We start from the raw sequence: 14,878 nt of genomic DNA on the forward strand, positions 1-14,878 counted from the left end.
TGAACAACTGGGATCATAAAACTTGCTCATTACAGCCAATATTCAAGGAAGTCAAATCAGATGGAATTCAAATATATTTCAGGAAGTTGTCTTTAAAAAAAAAAACCAGTTCAATACTTTTCTTTTCTTCCTGTTTGTCTGCTTAAAATAGTCATATCTTGTAAATCTGGCGACGACAGGTAAATATCTAGCTTTTTGGCAAAGATACATCTGGCTCCAAGGTGGAGTTAATGACTCAAACACAGTCATAATGCATCAGCAGGCTTTAAAGGTACCTTATACACACCACAATCCTTGCCAACAATCACCACTAAATGACTGGAATTCTGTATGTCCACATCCATTAGATAGATGTATTTGATGGAGTGACCCAGAATATACTTACTCTATACGGAAGGCTAAAATCCACAATTGTTAGAATATTTCTGAAACTAGCAGAATAGGAGATGGGAAAATTCATTTAGTTTTCTCTAAATTATATAAAAAATAATCTGCATTTTTACCTCTTGGCCCATTTCCATACTGCAAAGTTTTGTTGACTGAGCTTTGGCGTCAACCATAACATTAAACATGGTGCATATTGACTGAGGGACTCGGAAATCTGTTGATCGACTGGTTTTTTGCAGCTTTACTTCAAAGGCAATCCTGGTTCTATTAAAGAAAGTAGGAAAAGACCATTTCAGTTAGTTTTTAAGATACTGTCGCTAATCATATGTGAAACACAATGCTTACAAGATTTCAGTGAAAGAGAAAATGGAATGCTATCATAAAGGGTAGAATACAATTACTTCAAATGTGTTTTACTAAGAATGACTTTCCAATTTAAGAAACACACTGTCTAGAATATGTGCTACGGATGAAGTGTGTAACGGTCTCAAAGAAACTACTACTTTCTCACACTTGGTAAACAGTGTGATGAGATTACAAATAGAAGTGTTAAAAGTGTACACCTATCATTTGGACTGTTTTGGCTAATTTATCCCTACAGTTGAAATGCAATCAAACAGTAAACGTGAGGAATTAAAGGAAATTCTCTCGATTGGCACACAATTCTAAACACAGATGAGACAAACCTGTTAAGTGCTTAATTGGAAGGTCACTACCAGATTCTTGCAATTCTATCTTTTCAATGTTATTTGCTTGCCTGAACCCTTCTTAATTTTCACACATGTTCCTGTAAGTTGTTTCTTTGAAAAACAAATACACACCCACCAGGATACCTTTACAAAAAGTCAGTTGCAAAATAGTGCATGTGTATAATTACACACACACACAAATTCTGCTATCCTTGCTAAGTTTTACTCACTTAAAATTTGACTGGCAGTTAAAATTTTTATTTCAATACGAGTTTTGTCTGAATAAAGACCGCAGGATTGGTTGCCTATAATTTTTACATATTGACTGGGCCATGAATGGCTCCAGTGTACCATATTAAGAATACATTTAGCATAATGGATAATGTCCCCTCCTTCCTGAATTCTCCAAATGCAAAATATTAGAGGGGCTTAAGAGTTAAGGGGGTACGATATTAATCTAACAGAAATATAACACAGAACCATTACATCAGTGGGCCTGTATCAACAAATGAATATAGGAGCCTGGAACTGGAAATAACAAATAATATCAGTTACACCTCACTAATACCTTTGACCTTCAGGGATCCCAAAGGGTTATGCAAATGTAAGCTGATATCTATAAATGAAGCTCTTGATTCCGTAATCAGATCTGTATGAGCACATGGGTCTGCCGGCTTGGATTTGATAGCAGAGTCAGAGTCTTGAGAGGGGAGATCACTCTCCCCCTCCCCACTGAGATGCAGCCACTTGTGAAATGTGGCAGCTGTTCAACGGTGTGCAGCCAGAGTGAGCAGTAGGTTACAGGAGAAGTGAAGAAAAACACTATGTCAAACTGGAACTGCTAGGGAAATTTAGGCAGACCGAATGAGCCAAATTCAGAGTTGGTGTAAAAGGGAACACAGCATCATCGGCTTATGCCAGCGGTGGATTTAGCTTGATGTAATTACCATTACCAGACGTGAGCTAGAGCATAGAACTTTTAAATGATTGCAGATGGTCTGTGTGTCTCCCTGGAAAGATGAGCATGATCTGTCTCACTTCTAAAGCATCATCCTGGATGGTTCTCTAATGACAGTAAATGTATTTAAAAGTGAAACTGAAGTACTCTAAGGTATAGAATACCCTGAGTTATTCCCTAGAATATATACTGCAAGGTTGATTTCTTTTAAAAGAAAAAGAAAAGAAAGTCCATGGTCATGGAGTTGGAAGGCACATTGGACAGCCAAAAAAAAAAAGCAGAGCTCTGTATTGTATGGACACATGCTGATCCGTGGACCAAGTTAAAGCAAAAGCATGGAGAAGCATAGGAATCCAACCCAACTATTAAAGAATCCCCTTTACTTCTAAAAAAACTTAGCAGCAAGGCAGGGGCTAGGCTTCTTCAGGAATAATACCACTATTTTTCTGTGGTTTTAGAACAGTTAAACTCCACTTAGTTATTTCGTAGTGTAATATTTACAATTTATATAAAAATAAAAAGAGGTGCAGACTGATGCATCTATTTTCAGTTTGCTCTTAGAGAATAGAGTCAGACAACAGAAACAACTTAAGAAACTCAGCCTATATATCAATGAATGACAATATACCAGCAGAGCAATAAAGAGTGGCTTTCCTAATGCCACAGGTATCACAATCATCCCTTGACCTTTAAAGAAGGAACAACATAATTAGCAAATCTTTACGACCGACTCTGCAGTTTGCATCTACAGGACAATATCGAACAAGGGATTTCAGTGGCTTGACAAGCAGTTAATGCTATTTTATTCAACACGGAGACGAAAGAATATATGTTACTAGCCACCTGTATCTATAACTGGATTATCAGGAAGGCGTCTTCATCAACACCCAAAGGTTTACACGTGAATGAAGATCTGTACCTCTACGGGAACAGACCTAGCCGTGACCTGGGGGGCAGGGCTGGGAAATTGATGACGGCTGTTGGCACCTCATGCCTTCCTCTCTTTCTCCCTTTTTCTTGTTTGTTTTGCCATGGTCAGGGAGGCCAACCTTGCTGGCTCTGATGGCCTTCCTGTGACATGGTGGGGTGCAGGGAATGGGCAGCAAGAGGCTGGTGCCGGCTGGCCCTTGCACAAAAGGATCCAAAGTGCCTCTCCCCGGGCTGGCACGGGCTAAAAGAGGCTGCTGCTGAGAGCAGGACCATTCTTGTTCCCTTGCTGGCAGCACGCAGTGCTTCCTACTCACCCTCCCCAGGGGGCCTGAAGAGGGACCTTCCAATGGTGTTAATATAAGCAAAGCTGGACACAGAGATCTGGGGGAGGAGCGACTTCATGAGCCAGAGGTTATTCAGACTGGTCCATCCTCACACGCGCAGGATGAATCTGATCACAGTATCCGGGTTGGGAAAATGGTTTGGCCCACCAGTGCCCTGATGCACTGAGCAAGGTAGCGCTTTCTCTACTGCCTTCGGCTGGACCCTCCTGCAGGAATATCTGATTGGTACAGAAGGACGAAGCGCTGTGTGTGGTAAAAATCAGCCTTAGCTAATAACCACATTAACATATGTGATTATTCAAAATTAAGGCGAAAATTTGTGGTAGAAAACCCTTGACTGCCAATAACCACAGTACATGAATGTATTCAGGTATTCAAATTTAGGGTTTCATGCAATTTTTTCCTCCAAATTATATATTTTTAATTTGTTCCCCAAGATTACCAGGTAAAGGAAAGTGGGTCTCACCTTCGTCGTCATCCAAATGTGTTACACAGACCTGACCCCAAATGAAGCACATAATAGCCAACAGCAGAGAAAGCCTGAAATGATGGGAGTTGGTTGCCTTTTTGCGAATCGGCATTCTCTAGAGCCTACATTTAAAAGATTTTGCCTTCTAGAGGTCAGCAATTTGCAGAGATAAAAAGTGTGGCCCACCAAGCCTGTGTTGGATGGAAATCAATTAGGGTTTAAAAGGAATGATGGCTCAGATTAAGCTGAATGGTGAAGTATGGCCATCTCATTTCCAATAAGATAGGTAACCCCTACCACCCCCCCAATAATTACTTGTGATCTGCTAGTAGAGACCCTTCCAGTTCAGTTGTTCAGACGTACCTCTTAACACAAGACTCGATCATGTCACTTGCCATAAGTTTTAGACGCTGTTCTAGGTGTTTTCCAAATTCTTCCTCAGGCCAGTGTAAATCCCGAATGAACGTCTGTAGGGCATCAAGTTTCCAGAACAGATCTTCAGAGGTTCCTGATCCATTGCTGGCAGGATAAAATGAAAACGGAAGTCATACCCAGTACTACGCTATGGAAACCTGATGTGGAGACCAATCTTGTACAAATTTAGGGCATACAGTGGATTAATACACAGAACAATGCTGGGTAATCTCCATCATCAGGATTTTGAGTTTTACCATACATTTGCCTAGTCTACCTAGCTGCTATAACTCACAAATCTTTCCAGACCAGATGATAAGACAAAATTATGAATTACACACATTAACCAGAAAAAGTGTGTATGGTAAAAATCAGCCTTAGCTAATAACCACATTAAAATATGTGATTATTCAAAATTAAGGCAAAAATTTATGGTAGAAAACCCTTGACTGACAATAACCACAGTACATGAATGTATGCAGTTATTCAAATTTAGGGTTTCATGCTTTTTTTCCCCTCCAAATTATATATTTTTAATTTTTTCCAAGATTACCAGGTAAAGGACAGTGCTAACAAGTGGTGAGCGAGGACACGCCTTATCTCTTGAACAGCTGGAAAAAAATCAGGGTAAGTCAATTGAACTAAGAACACTAGACATCTCATATCAAAGAGTTTTGGTTAGGTTGACTACTCCACCTCTCACAAATCAGCCTCTTGCAAAGGCATCTGCAGGACAACAGATTTCTGTCTTTATTTTATTTTTTTTTTAATTTGTATTGTTTTGCCATGTCTTTGGTCTGTTGCAAAAGTCTGAATTCTTTCATAAGTGCATAGTCTTACCCACTCCTCTGCACAGATGGGGCTCTTCGGACTCGTTGTGTGTCGCTACTTTGGTTCTTTTCAACTGTAATTACGGCTAAAAACTCCACTTATAGAATAAAATACAGGCCTTGATTGTGTTTTGTTTGTGTAGAAAAATTTATGCATCTATAACCCTTTTCTCTCTCTCTTTTCATGACAATTACCAAGAGAGCTTTAAGAACTTTAACCCCCTCCTCGCATACCACTAATGCTAACACAGTAATTTATAAGATGTTTAACACACCATGCATTACCACTTGTGCTGACATCGTCTATAGAAACAGATGAGGACGGGTGTTTCTATTGCGACAGATGCCAGCTGCATTGAGTTAATGCTACAGAGGAAAATATAGCTGATGCATACATGGCTACTGCAAGGTGAAAACCGTACTCCCAACATGCTAGAGGGATCCTGTAAGGGCTGGTGCTAACAAAGGTAACAATTTAAAGAACAAATCAGCTCTGTAGTAGGAACAGATGTATCTGACACTAAGGGAGAGGTAACACTGAGACATGTCCTTAATAATGAATGGTGAGTGGGTAAAAGGGGACTGGGACAATGAAAAGATACAGAATCAGGCATTTCCTTACATGGTCTCTTTAATCAAAGAACTATTTTGTGTAACTTCAACAGCACAGCCCCACGAGCCAACCGATCTAAATTTGTACTTTCTTCTGTTTCAGACCTATGCTTGGGAATAATTAAACTTTTTCTAGTCTAATCCCAGTTTTGGAACTGCATGAATTTATGTTTTAAATAATTAAATACACATGAATGCAATAATTGGTATTTATTACAACAACATTATGACACCCATCTGGTTCCAGAATTTTCAAAAAATTACTCTCGTATTTTTTTCCCTTTTGAATAGCTCATTATTAGGTTTTCATGGGAGGAAAATAATATCTAAGTTATTTCCAAGAAGAACTGTTAATTGTTAGTGCAATAGCACCAACATTATTTTGATCACATAGAAATTTGCAGAATGCCTTTTACACTCAAGCTTCCGTTTTATTAAAGATGATTGTCTATTTTATTGTCATGACTTGATTCTTATCTTTTCAAAAACAAGATCACAGCGCATGCACAGAGAAAGAAGTAATACAAACTTTCAAGTATTATTTACAGATACTGCCTAATCTAGCCTTTAATACAGCCAACTTAGCATGAATATGAGTTGTATTTCTTTGAAACATAAATTACTCTAATATTTCAATTTTTAAAAAATAAAAGGTCAATATTTGCTTTGCTGCTAGTTCATTAGTATTGCTTTCCAAAATGATATCTATGCTTTAGAGCATATTCAGTAGAATCCAGGTGTAGATGTAAATGAAGTGTAGTTTCCTGTACCTGGATCATTGTCCCCTCTCTGCCATCCTGCCTGCCGGGAAAAAAAATGTCTACACTTATTGTTAATGTAAGAAAGACTTTTTGTCTTTGGGCCGAGTGTCAATTTATTCTTCAATACAAATAGGTTGATGTGCTTATTGATTTATTTAACGATCAGCAGCTCTGGTATAAGAAAAAAGATCAAGAGTCAGATCATGATATAGATTTGTTTGTCATTTTGATTGCCCAGAGTTCTGGCTCACCAGGTCGTACGTAGCCTACTTCTCAGGGAAGTGAGTCTAGTAGTAATTTTCACGTTGCCTCATTTCCCCTCTTATGGAAAGCACGGACCCAGGCAGTCGGGTGTGGGGCCGGGGGGAGGGGGGCGGGGGGGATATTGTACTTGGGCGGTTGAGCCACTGTCCATGTCACTGTGGACACACTGTGATATATAGGCAAGCAGAGCTAGCATGTGTATGTCTGCCTGAGCTGGAAACGACACCTTCCAGCTGCTGGCCAGATGTGCCTGTAGGGCTGCTGCTACTGCTTGACAAGTTATCCTGAGCCCTCCCACCCGAAAAGCTTTACTGAAAGCACATGCTTAACGTCAAGCACATGAGTAGCCTTACTGACTTCCCTTTCACTCATGTGCTTAAACTTACGCATGCGCTTGAGGCCATGATTCAGGGAAGCACATAAGCATGTGCGTAAAGGTAACCCTCCTGCCTTGGGATCCTTTCATGAATTGGAGTCATGGTGGTTTGCTGGACTGGGGCCTCCGTGGCCTGGCATTTCTTCCCTTTCAGCTTTCAAGAGGGAAGAAAGGATGGGAAACAGGTGGTCAGAGAAGGAGTGAGGAAGAAAAGGGAGCGCGCGAGGGAGTGGAAAGTAAAGAGATGGGAGAAGAAGAGGGAGTGGGGAGAGAATACAAGTCTCATGTATGAAAACAAAACAGCCATCTGGGGTAGCGCTGGGGGGTTTGAACCCTCCTCAGGAGGAGCAGGGTGGGTGGTGGGAGTTTGTGGGAAGCGAGGTAGACATCTTAGCGGGTGGGTGAGGATTTCTGAGTCAAAGCACCAGGGTTTGCGTACTGCACGGCTGTCAAGAAACAACAGGACATTTGTGGCTCAGTAATTGTACAGTATCCCTATGCTTTGATTGGCTGAGACAACCCTTCTGCAGGATAACATTAAGTGGCGGTCAGCAGTTTGAAGAGAGAACTTATAAAGTCTCCATTTTTATGCTGAGAAATGTTATTCGAATGACAGCCCAACACTCAGTGACAGCTTTGTTCATCCCTTTAGGTACCAATCTCTGGCACTGCTCACGAGCTGTGACTGTGAAGGGGGACCCACCATAATTGCAGAAGTCACACGACCTACACTGAAAAACACGCATCTGTAATGCCTCTTCAGTGAGCATGTATCATATGCCATAGGACAGTCAGAGGGTTAACAATGCTGTGTTAGGCAGAGGGACGTGGAGTTATTACATACTCGTGTCTGATTTTCTAAGTTTGATTCAAGATATCAGAAATGATTTCCCCCCAGTTAGACACATAAACATTGAAGCTGGGGTGGTGGTTCTAGAATTCAATTACCACGTAGGCTCTCCAGTCATGCATAAGAATCCTTACAGATGCCCCCCCTTGTTTACAATTCTGTACAAGAATTCCAGGCAATAAGGAACTCGCAGAAAAATAAAACTTACTTTTAGATCTACATCTGGTCCATGGAAATTGGTCAGCTTGCACTGCAGTTTGTTCTTCCTATCTTTTGAGACATGTCATCTCATATTTTATGTACTGTAGTTTATACTCCAACAGGACTACAGCCCACTGTCAACAATTATTTTGCGAAGTGAGACACTTACTCAAGCTTCCAGCGGGTATAAGACAGTCTCAATATTTATAAAATCTTGTAATGTACATGCCAGAAATACATAAGGATTGCCTCATTTAGTAAAATATCTAATTATCTAGCTCTGTCACTCTTTTAAAGTTATATATAATGCACAGAAACAAACAACACATATCCATGCCAAGATTACTTTAAATTTAAATGAGATCTAATGTGAACTCAATACACACTCAGAATCATATATAGCAGCCATCCATGACGGTGCAGAAAAGCTAGGCATTTGTGGGATGCCTAGTGGGATGTTAACTGGTAGATTTGGTACTTTAGGGAGATTCACATTGGGCAGATTCACATTGGGCAGATTACTTGTTAAACTCCTGTGGAAGAAACAGACAGAAAGAAAAATACCATAACAGTGACAATGCAGATGTGGCAGAAGCACGTGACACTCATAAACAAATCTGCAAAGTTCACAGCAAGACAACAGTCAAAAAACTAAAACAAAACATTTCAGAAAGAAGCATGAATATGGAAGGCTTAAGTGTTTTTTTTTTTTAGTCTGCAATAAAAAGCAAGTTACTTAAAAAAAAAATCAACAGAAGAAGAAAAATCACAAAGCCGCAAATTAGCAAACTACTCGAACACCCACACAAAATAACTTAATTTAGAGGTCCTGATACAGTTTCAGAGCACAGAATTTCAAGCTTTCAATTTAAGAACATATACCATGAGCAAGCACATCTGAATTCTCATACCAACATTTAGATTGGATGGATATATGAAATAGCTGCACTAAAAGACCTACCAGGAGTTTTAAAGGTTTTGTCTTGGAAGCAGAGTTTAAAATAGTAAACACTGAGGGTGAAATACTGGCTCCACTGAAATCAATCGGAATTTTGCCACTGAACTCAATGGAACCAGGATTTCATTCTTAATGAAAACCCCCCATTTACCGTGCTCTCTCCAAATTTTATAGAAATGTTTTCATCGGGAGCACATGAACATTGTTCCATCAGTCTTCTCAACCTGAAGGGTAAGGCCCCAATCTTGCAATTGGATCCATGTGTGCAGACCCTTGTGTCTGTTCACACTAGGTCTCCAGAGGTGCAAGGGTCTCCCTGTGTGCATCTAATTGCTAGATCACAGAGGAGGAACCTGCACTGACTTGTAGGTGTCTGTTTTTAGTGTGGCATGCAGAGAATTATGAACAGATCCCGATTAATAAGCGTGAGATTTGTATGTGACTGTTTCCCAATCAGAAATGGGGCCAGGAGATGGACCAGATACATAATGGTTAATTTCTGAAGAACGTATAGCTGGGCATTGTGAATTTAATAGCATTCTTAAGATGCACAATTATCACATGAAAGAGAACTTTTAAAAAATGATTTAGTCTATCAAATACCAGGTGATTTAATGCAATATACTTTCCAGAAACAATGTACAGTAAAATAATGCTGCATGCCCATGATTTCCAAAATACCCACAAATATTTTAACGCACTAGGTCCCATGTTGGTAAAATAGTTATAACCATATTTTAAAAAGCATCTCATCATAACAAATGTTTTACATGTAAAATAAAACCTTCATGGGGTTTTGGTATTTGGAAGACGTAGAATTTGGGTGGTTTAGTCCTTGTGCTATGTGATCAACAGGAAAGAAGTCATTTTCAGAAATATCTGTCTTTCGGTCTTTACATAGCATATTGTGGCATAAATCAAGAAAATTCTTTACAGCCTCATTTCAGAGGCAAATCCAGAAACCCTGGCTCAATTTTTACTGTGTCGAAGGAGAGAGTAAAAACTGTCTTTGAGGAAGGAGACAGTAAAAACTGAGTCAGGACAGCAGGATTTAATGCTTAATTCTGCAGCAGTGTACTCAGAGGAAGATTTACCATTGACTTGAATTCAGGCAGTTAGCCTCTAAAGAATATGTGATATTTTAAAAATTAATCCAGCCTTACTCCTCTGGCTCAGCAATATGAACACGTAGGATGGTCATACTAAAACTCTGCTTTGGAGGATCTCTTTCACTTCCTAGATAGCTATTGTCCTCTAGGCAGCATTAACAGCGATCCTGCAAAACGATATAATTCTATGTTCTGCTCTTCCATTGAAATAATTCATTAGCAATTTTCTATAGGTGTCAATACATTTTTGAGCTGCATTTTTCATTGTAAATCTTATGATATCAGAAAACAAAGATAAATGTAATTGTATCAACAGTACTGGATATAAAATTGCTAATTCATTAACATGTTCAAACTGTATCATTACAAGAATCAGCTAGTAACTGCATTTCAAGGCATTGGTTTACATAGCCAAGAGGCAGAATGACTTGGATCTTCATTCTAAGCTTATGAATAAAGTCCCACCTCTGGGGGAAAATACAGTCCAAGGGCATTGTGGGGTGAAAAAGATGCTTTCTGATTTATTTATGTTTCTGGTTAATTTGACTTCACACTATCTGCTTGTTCTCTTTATGAATGAAGAAACCTATATAAGAGCCTTCTCATGCAACAAAACCATTCAGACGTGTATATGCCTCTTAAAGTGAATATGGTTTTCAAATGAAACACACATTCCATAATGACAGAGAAATTATTAGATCTTTAGAAATGGTAAGTCCATGTAGTTAATATTGATACTGAATAAGCCAAAAATAGCAAGGGATGGATAACATATAAATGTATAAGGAAGAGCAACTGAAATAGATTAGCCAAATGGTAAAATGCATAAATCAAAAAGACCTTTGTTTTTAATACTAAAAATTCAAGAAAATACTTAGTATCATATTAATTAAAACATTGTATTAGTAAAGAATGATTTTCTGGAGAAAATAGTATACTGTATTGGCATTTAAACATATTTATTTTATACAACACATTATTTTACTGATGCTTTGTGGCCCTTGCAAGGATAAGCTACAACTTTTAACAGCAAAATAATGCAGTCTATTATGTTAACACACAGGGCCTGATCTTGAAAAAAGCCTCCTCTTTTGCATTCACAATTTTACAGGTGCCACTGATCTCATTTGTGTGTCTAATTATCAGATTTGTAGCTGCAATCAGGTAGCTAGATCTGTAAATGACATGAACGTCACCCACAATTATTTGTGCATTTACTCGGGCCATAAAATTACAGGTACAAAATGGGAATCTGCTTCTAAAAATCAGCCCATATCTTTTTAATACAAGATACTAAACCTGGCCGCAGTCCAGCAATCTGATGGAGGTGACACTCAGATCGTTAGGGCTCCAGAATGGCAGAAGGTTGGTTGGTCTATGAGGATTCAGTTTCAGAACTGGGGCCTAAGATATGTTCTATCAGATTGTACAGTTCATTTTGCATTGTTCTTCTATTTGCTCCCACTCTTTTTCTTCTATTTTCTACATTGCTACAATTCAATCTCTCCATTGTCTAGCATAAAAACTTCATCACAGCCACACTCTAAGTGACTAATGGCATCATGGTAATGTTCCCTATGAAAATATATTAAAAAGTTCACTTTCCCTGTTGTAGTATTGACCATAGAAAACAAGTAAAAATGCTTAAGAAACTACATAATAAATGCCAGAGTATGAAACTGATGTAACACAGAGTGGGCAGAAAAGCATGGAGTTTTTATGGGGTTAGCCCACCGAGGGTACAGAACATGTAAATAAATTACAGACTTCTTGGTGCTTAAACATCAGTTTCAAGAGGTACCCAGAAATCACTTACTAATCAGCTAGATCAGCTGTTCCTCTGATTCCCCTAGAAGTTCTATTTGATTACTCTAAATGCTGAACCACTATTTCAAGTGGCAGTCTTTCTACAAAAGCTTCAGTACCAGGGGCATATGCATGAGGTTAGTAGTGAAATCCGTGCGCTCTCTGTGGCTTGATGTCTTGTATGGTAACAGTAAATAACACACCCCTACAAGAACATTTTCCTGGAAGGCCACTTTTCCCCAGGATGTCTCCCTGGCAGGACAACCTCATTTGTTCTGTCTGATTTGCTAATATACCCATATTTTTTGATTGGTCACATGTTATATTAATATACATTTATAAATCGTTTATAAAGGGTTAAAGAATGATTAACAAATGTTATCATGAGTAGTATGTGTTTTGGATGGTTCTAGGTACAGGATTATAAGGTGTTGTAGGCAGTTATAAGCCCTCATTACGATAATAATACCTAGCTCTTATATAGTGCGTCCTTCCTCAGTAGATCTCAAAGCATCTTACAAAGGAGGTCAGTATTATTATTCCCAATTTATAGATAGGGAGACTGCGGCACAGAGAAGGGAAGTGACTTGTCCAAGTTCACCCCCAGGCCAGTGGCAGTGCTGGGAACAGAAACCAAACCTCCTGAGACACAGTCCAGTGTTCTACCCACTAGACTACCCCCTCCCCCCACAATTACTAGCCCCCTTTTACAGATAGGGAACAGAAGCATGGAGAGATTAAGTTATAAAAACCCTGTTGGACTCTATAACAATCTATAATAATTGATGGGCCATTTATTACAATATCTTAAAGTCCTTTTATAATCTACTTACCAAAGTAGACTTAATAGAGTCTGGCCATTTGGTTGGGTTTTCCGTATGCAAATTCAACTTGCAAATTGAAAAAAAGGGCTGAGACTGACCTATTTATACTAAAATCCAGTGACTTCTAAAATGTTACAGAAGATCCTTGTCTGGTCATTTAGGTGTCCCAGAAGAGATTTGTATAATTTTCCAGCACACCAACTCATACCTTACTGTTTATATGATTTCTATACCCAGCTTGTCGTGGCATAAGGTGAACAGTATCTAGCAATGAAACTATGAAAATGACATGCTTGTATATTACCATCTGGTCAGGTTACACAGGACCACATAATTCAGCCTTGATTGCAAACATGAGCATAGAGAAGCCTTTTAAAAAGTCTATGCTGTGGAATAATTTCTGGGCTGTCATGAGGTTTCACTCGCACAATCGGATGTAAAGATCTAAGGCAGGACAGCAGTAGGCTCAGTAGAATAAACATGTATTCTGCTTCACCTCTTCAGGCCAAGTTGAAAGCCTTTCTTCAAGCTGAGTAAAGCTGTGCAGCATTTTCCAAGGGCAAAGATGTTTTTTGTTTTTAGCAATATCATTTCCATTGTAGATGCCACATTCATGCAATAATGTAACAGGAGAAGCTCAAGTTAGTGTCTTTTGCACTGTTGCAGTATTAGAATGCTATTTCTTTCAGTCTTTCTTGTAAATGTAAAAAAAAAAAAAAAAAAAAAAGGCAGATAGTGTGTAAACAACATCATGCACTCATCTGGGAAATTTGAAGTAGTGGTTATCAATTGTCACCACTGCAGAACTGCAAAGTAGGACAAATAGCCCAAAGAAATCAACTGTCTGATAGTGTGAATGGATGGCTGAAAGAGGAGGTATGTGGAGGAGCTGGGGAGATTAAGTAAAATACATCTGTTTACGTGGAGTGTGCTTGCAGGTTTATCGTGGATTCATAGATTCCAAGGCCAGAAAGGACCATTGTGATCATCTAGTCTGACCTTCTGCATAACACAGGCCACCAGAGAACCGCCCCAAAATCATTCCTAGAGCAGATCTTTTACAAAAACATCCAATCTGTTAAAGAGTAGCATACTGCCTGCCCATGAGACAAAGCAGGAAGATTCCTTAAGATCTAGTTCTGAGCCAGACCCCAACTGGTCATGTGAATGACTGGCATGAGGTTCCCTATTTTCCTTCATGCAGTGCATATTGTACTCTATGTATTGCACGGATACGTTTGCTGGCCTTCAGTCAAATCCCAACGACTTATCTTGCACAACTCTCTCTCTCTCTCTTATACTCTCTCTCTCTCTCTTTTTTTTTTGGCTAATTAAGAATGAAATATCTGCTAGTGAAAAAAAATATTAAAATGTATGTTTTCACCTAAGGAACATAAGCTTTCCATGAAAAGAATACATACTCTTTGTCAAAGCACTTTTGAACATCTCAGCCCACACCGTAAGACAGATACTATTTAGTTTGTTATTGTAAGGTACACAGCATTCAATAATAAAGGCTGCTCCAAGTGCAACGTTAGACTAGAAAAGAAGTTTTCATAACTTGAAGGATACATTCAAACTACAGCTTTAACATATCAGAAACTCTCTAATTTTGAAAGTGATTATGTTCCACATATTAAAAATATTGACAAAACATTTCATAACCTAAAATGTTGTTACAAAAACATGCATTTATATAAATCTATATTTGAGTCTAAAGTTAGTCAATACCAAGAATATTTGTTACATTAAAACATATTCCAGTTTGATTTAAAACAAATAAAATAATAAGAGTTAATTATCGGTCAAATGCACGGTTAAGTAGTATGGTTAGGTGAAGTGATTGCACCAATTTTATAACAGATCATTATTACCAAAGCTATGCTGTAAAATTAAATCTAATGTTAACTTTAAAGTGCAGTTCTACCTGAAGAAATTATTATGGAAAAATGGCATTTTGTCATTCGAAAGATCAATTTCCTGTGTGTTTGCAGAGTTATGTCTGCTTATTTTAGTGACAAAAATGAATGTTTAGAGCTTTTAATCCTGTTAACACCGCAGAGCCAAGACAGCAAAGAGAACATGAGCTGGATATT

At 38.6% G+C, this 14,878-nt stretch overlaps 1 protein-coding gene across 7 annotated transcripts in view; it reads right to left on the reverse strand.

The window, feature by feature from the left end:
• Window positions 1-14,878, reverse strand: part of CADPS (calcium dependent secretion activator) — a 332,826-nt gene that overhangs the window by 52,300 nt on the left and 265,648 nt on the right. For 4 of the 7 annotated variants that reach the window (XM_067541583.1, XM_067541578.1, XM_067541570.1 and 1 more), the window contains 3 exons: window positions 8,472-8,618; window positions 4,141-4,296; window positions 504-651 (listed from right to left, as the gene is read on the reverse strand). In XM_067541583.1, the coding sequence (XP_067397684.1) occupies window positions 504-651; window positions 4,141-4,296; window positions 8,472-8,618 (451 nt within the window). The remainder of the gene's footprint in view (window positions 1-503; window positions 652-4,140; window positions 4,297-8,471; window positions 8,619-14,878) is intronic. The other 3 variants (XM_067541603.1, XM_067541594.1, XM_067541588.1) reach the window with 1 other exon arrangement.

Source organism: Emydura macquarii, unplaced genomic scaffold (assembly GCF_026122565.2).
Source record: "Emydura macquarii macquarii isolate MOO-44397 ecotype Brisbane River unplaced genomic scaffold, CSIRO-AGI_Emac_v2 contig_71, whole genome shotgun sequence".
Classification (NCBI taxonomy): domain Eukaryota; kingdom Metazoa; phylum Chordata; order Testudines; family Chelidae; genus Emydura; species Emydura macquarii.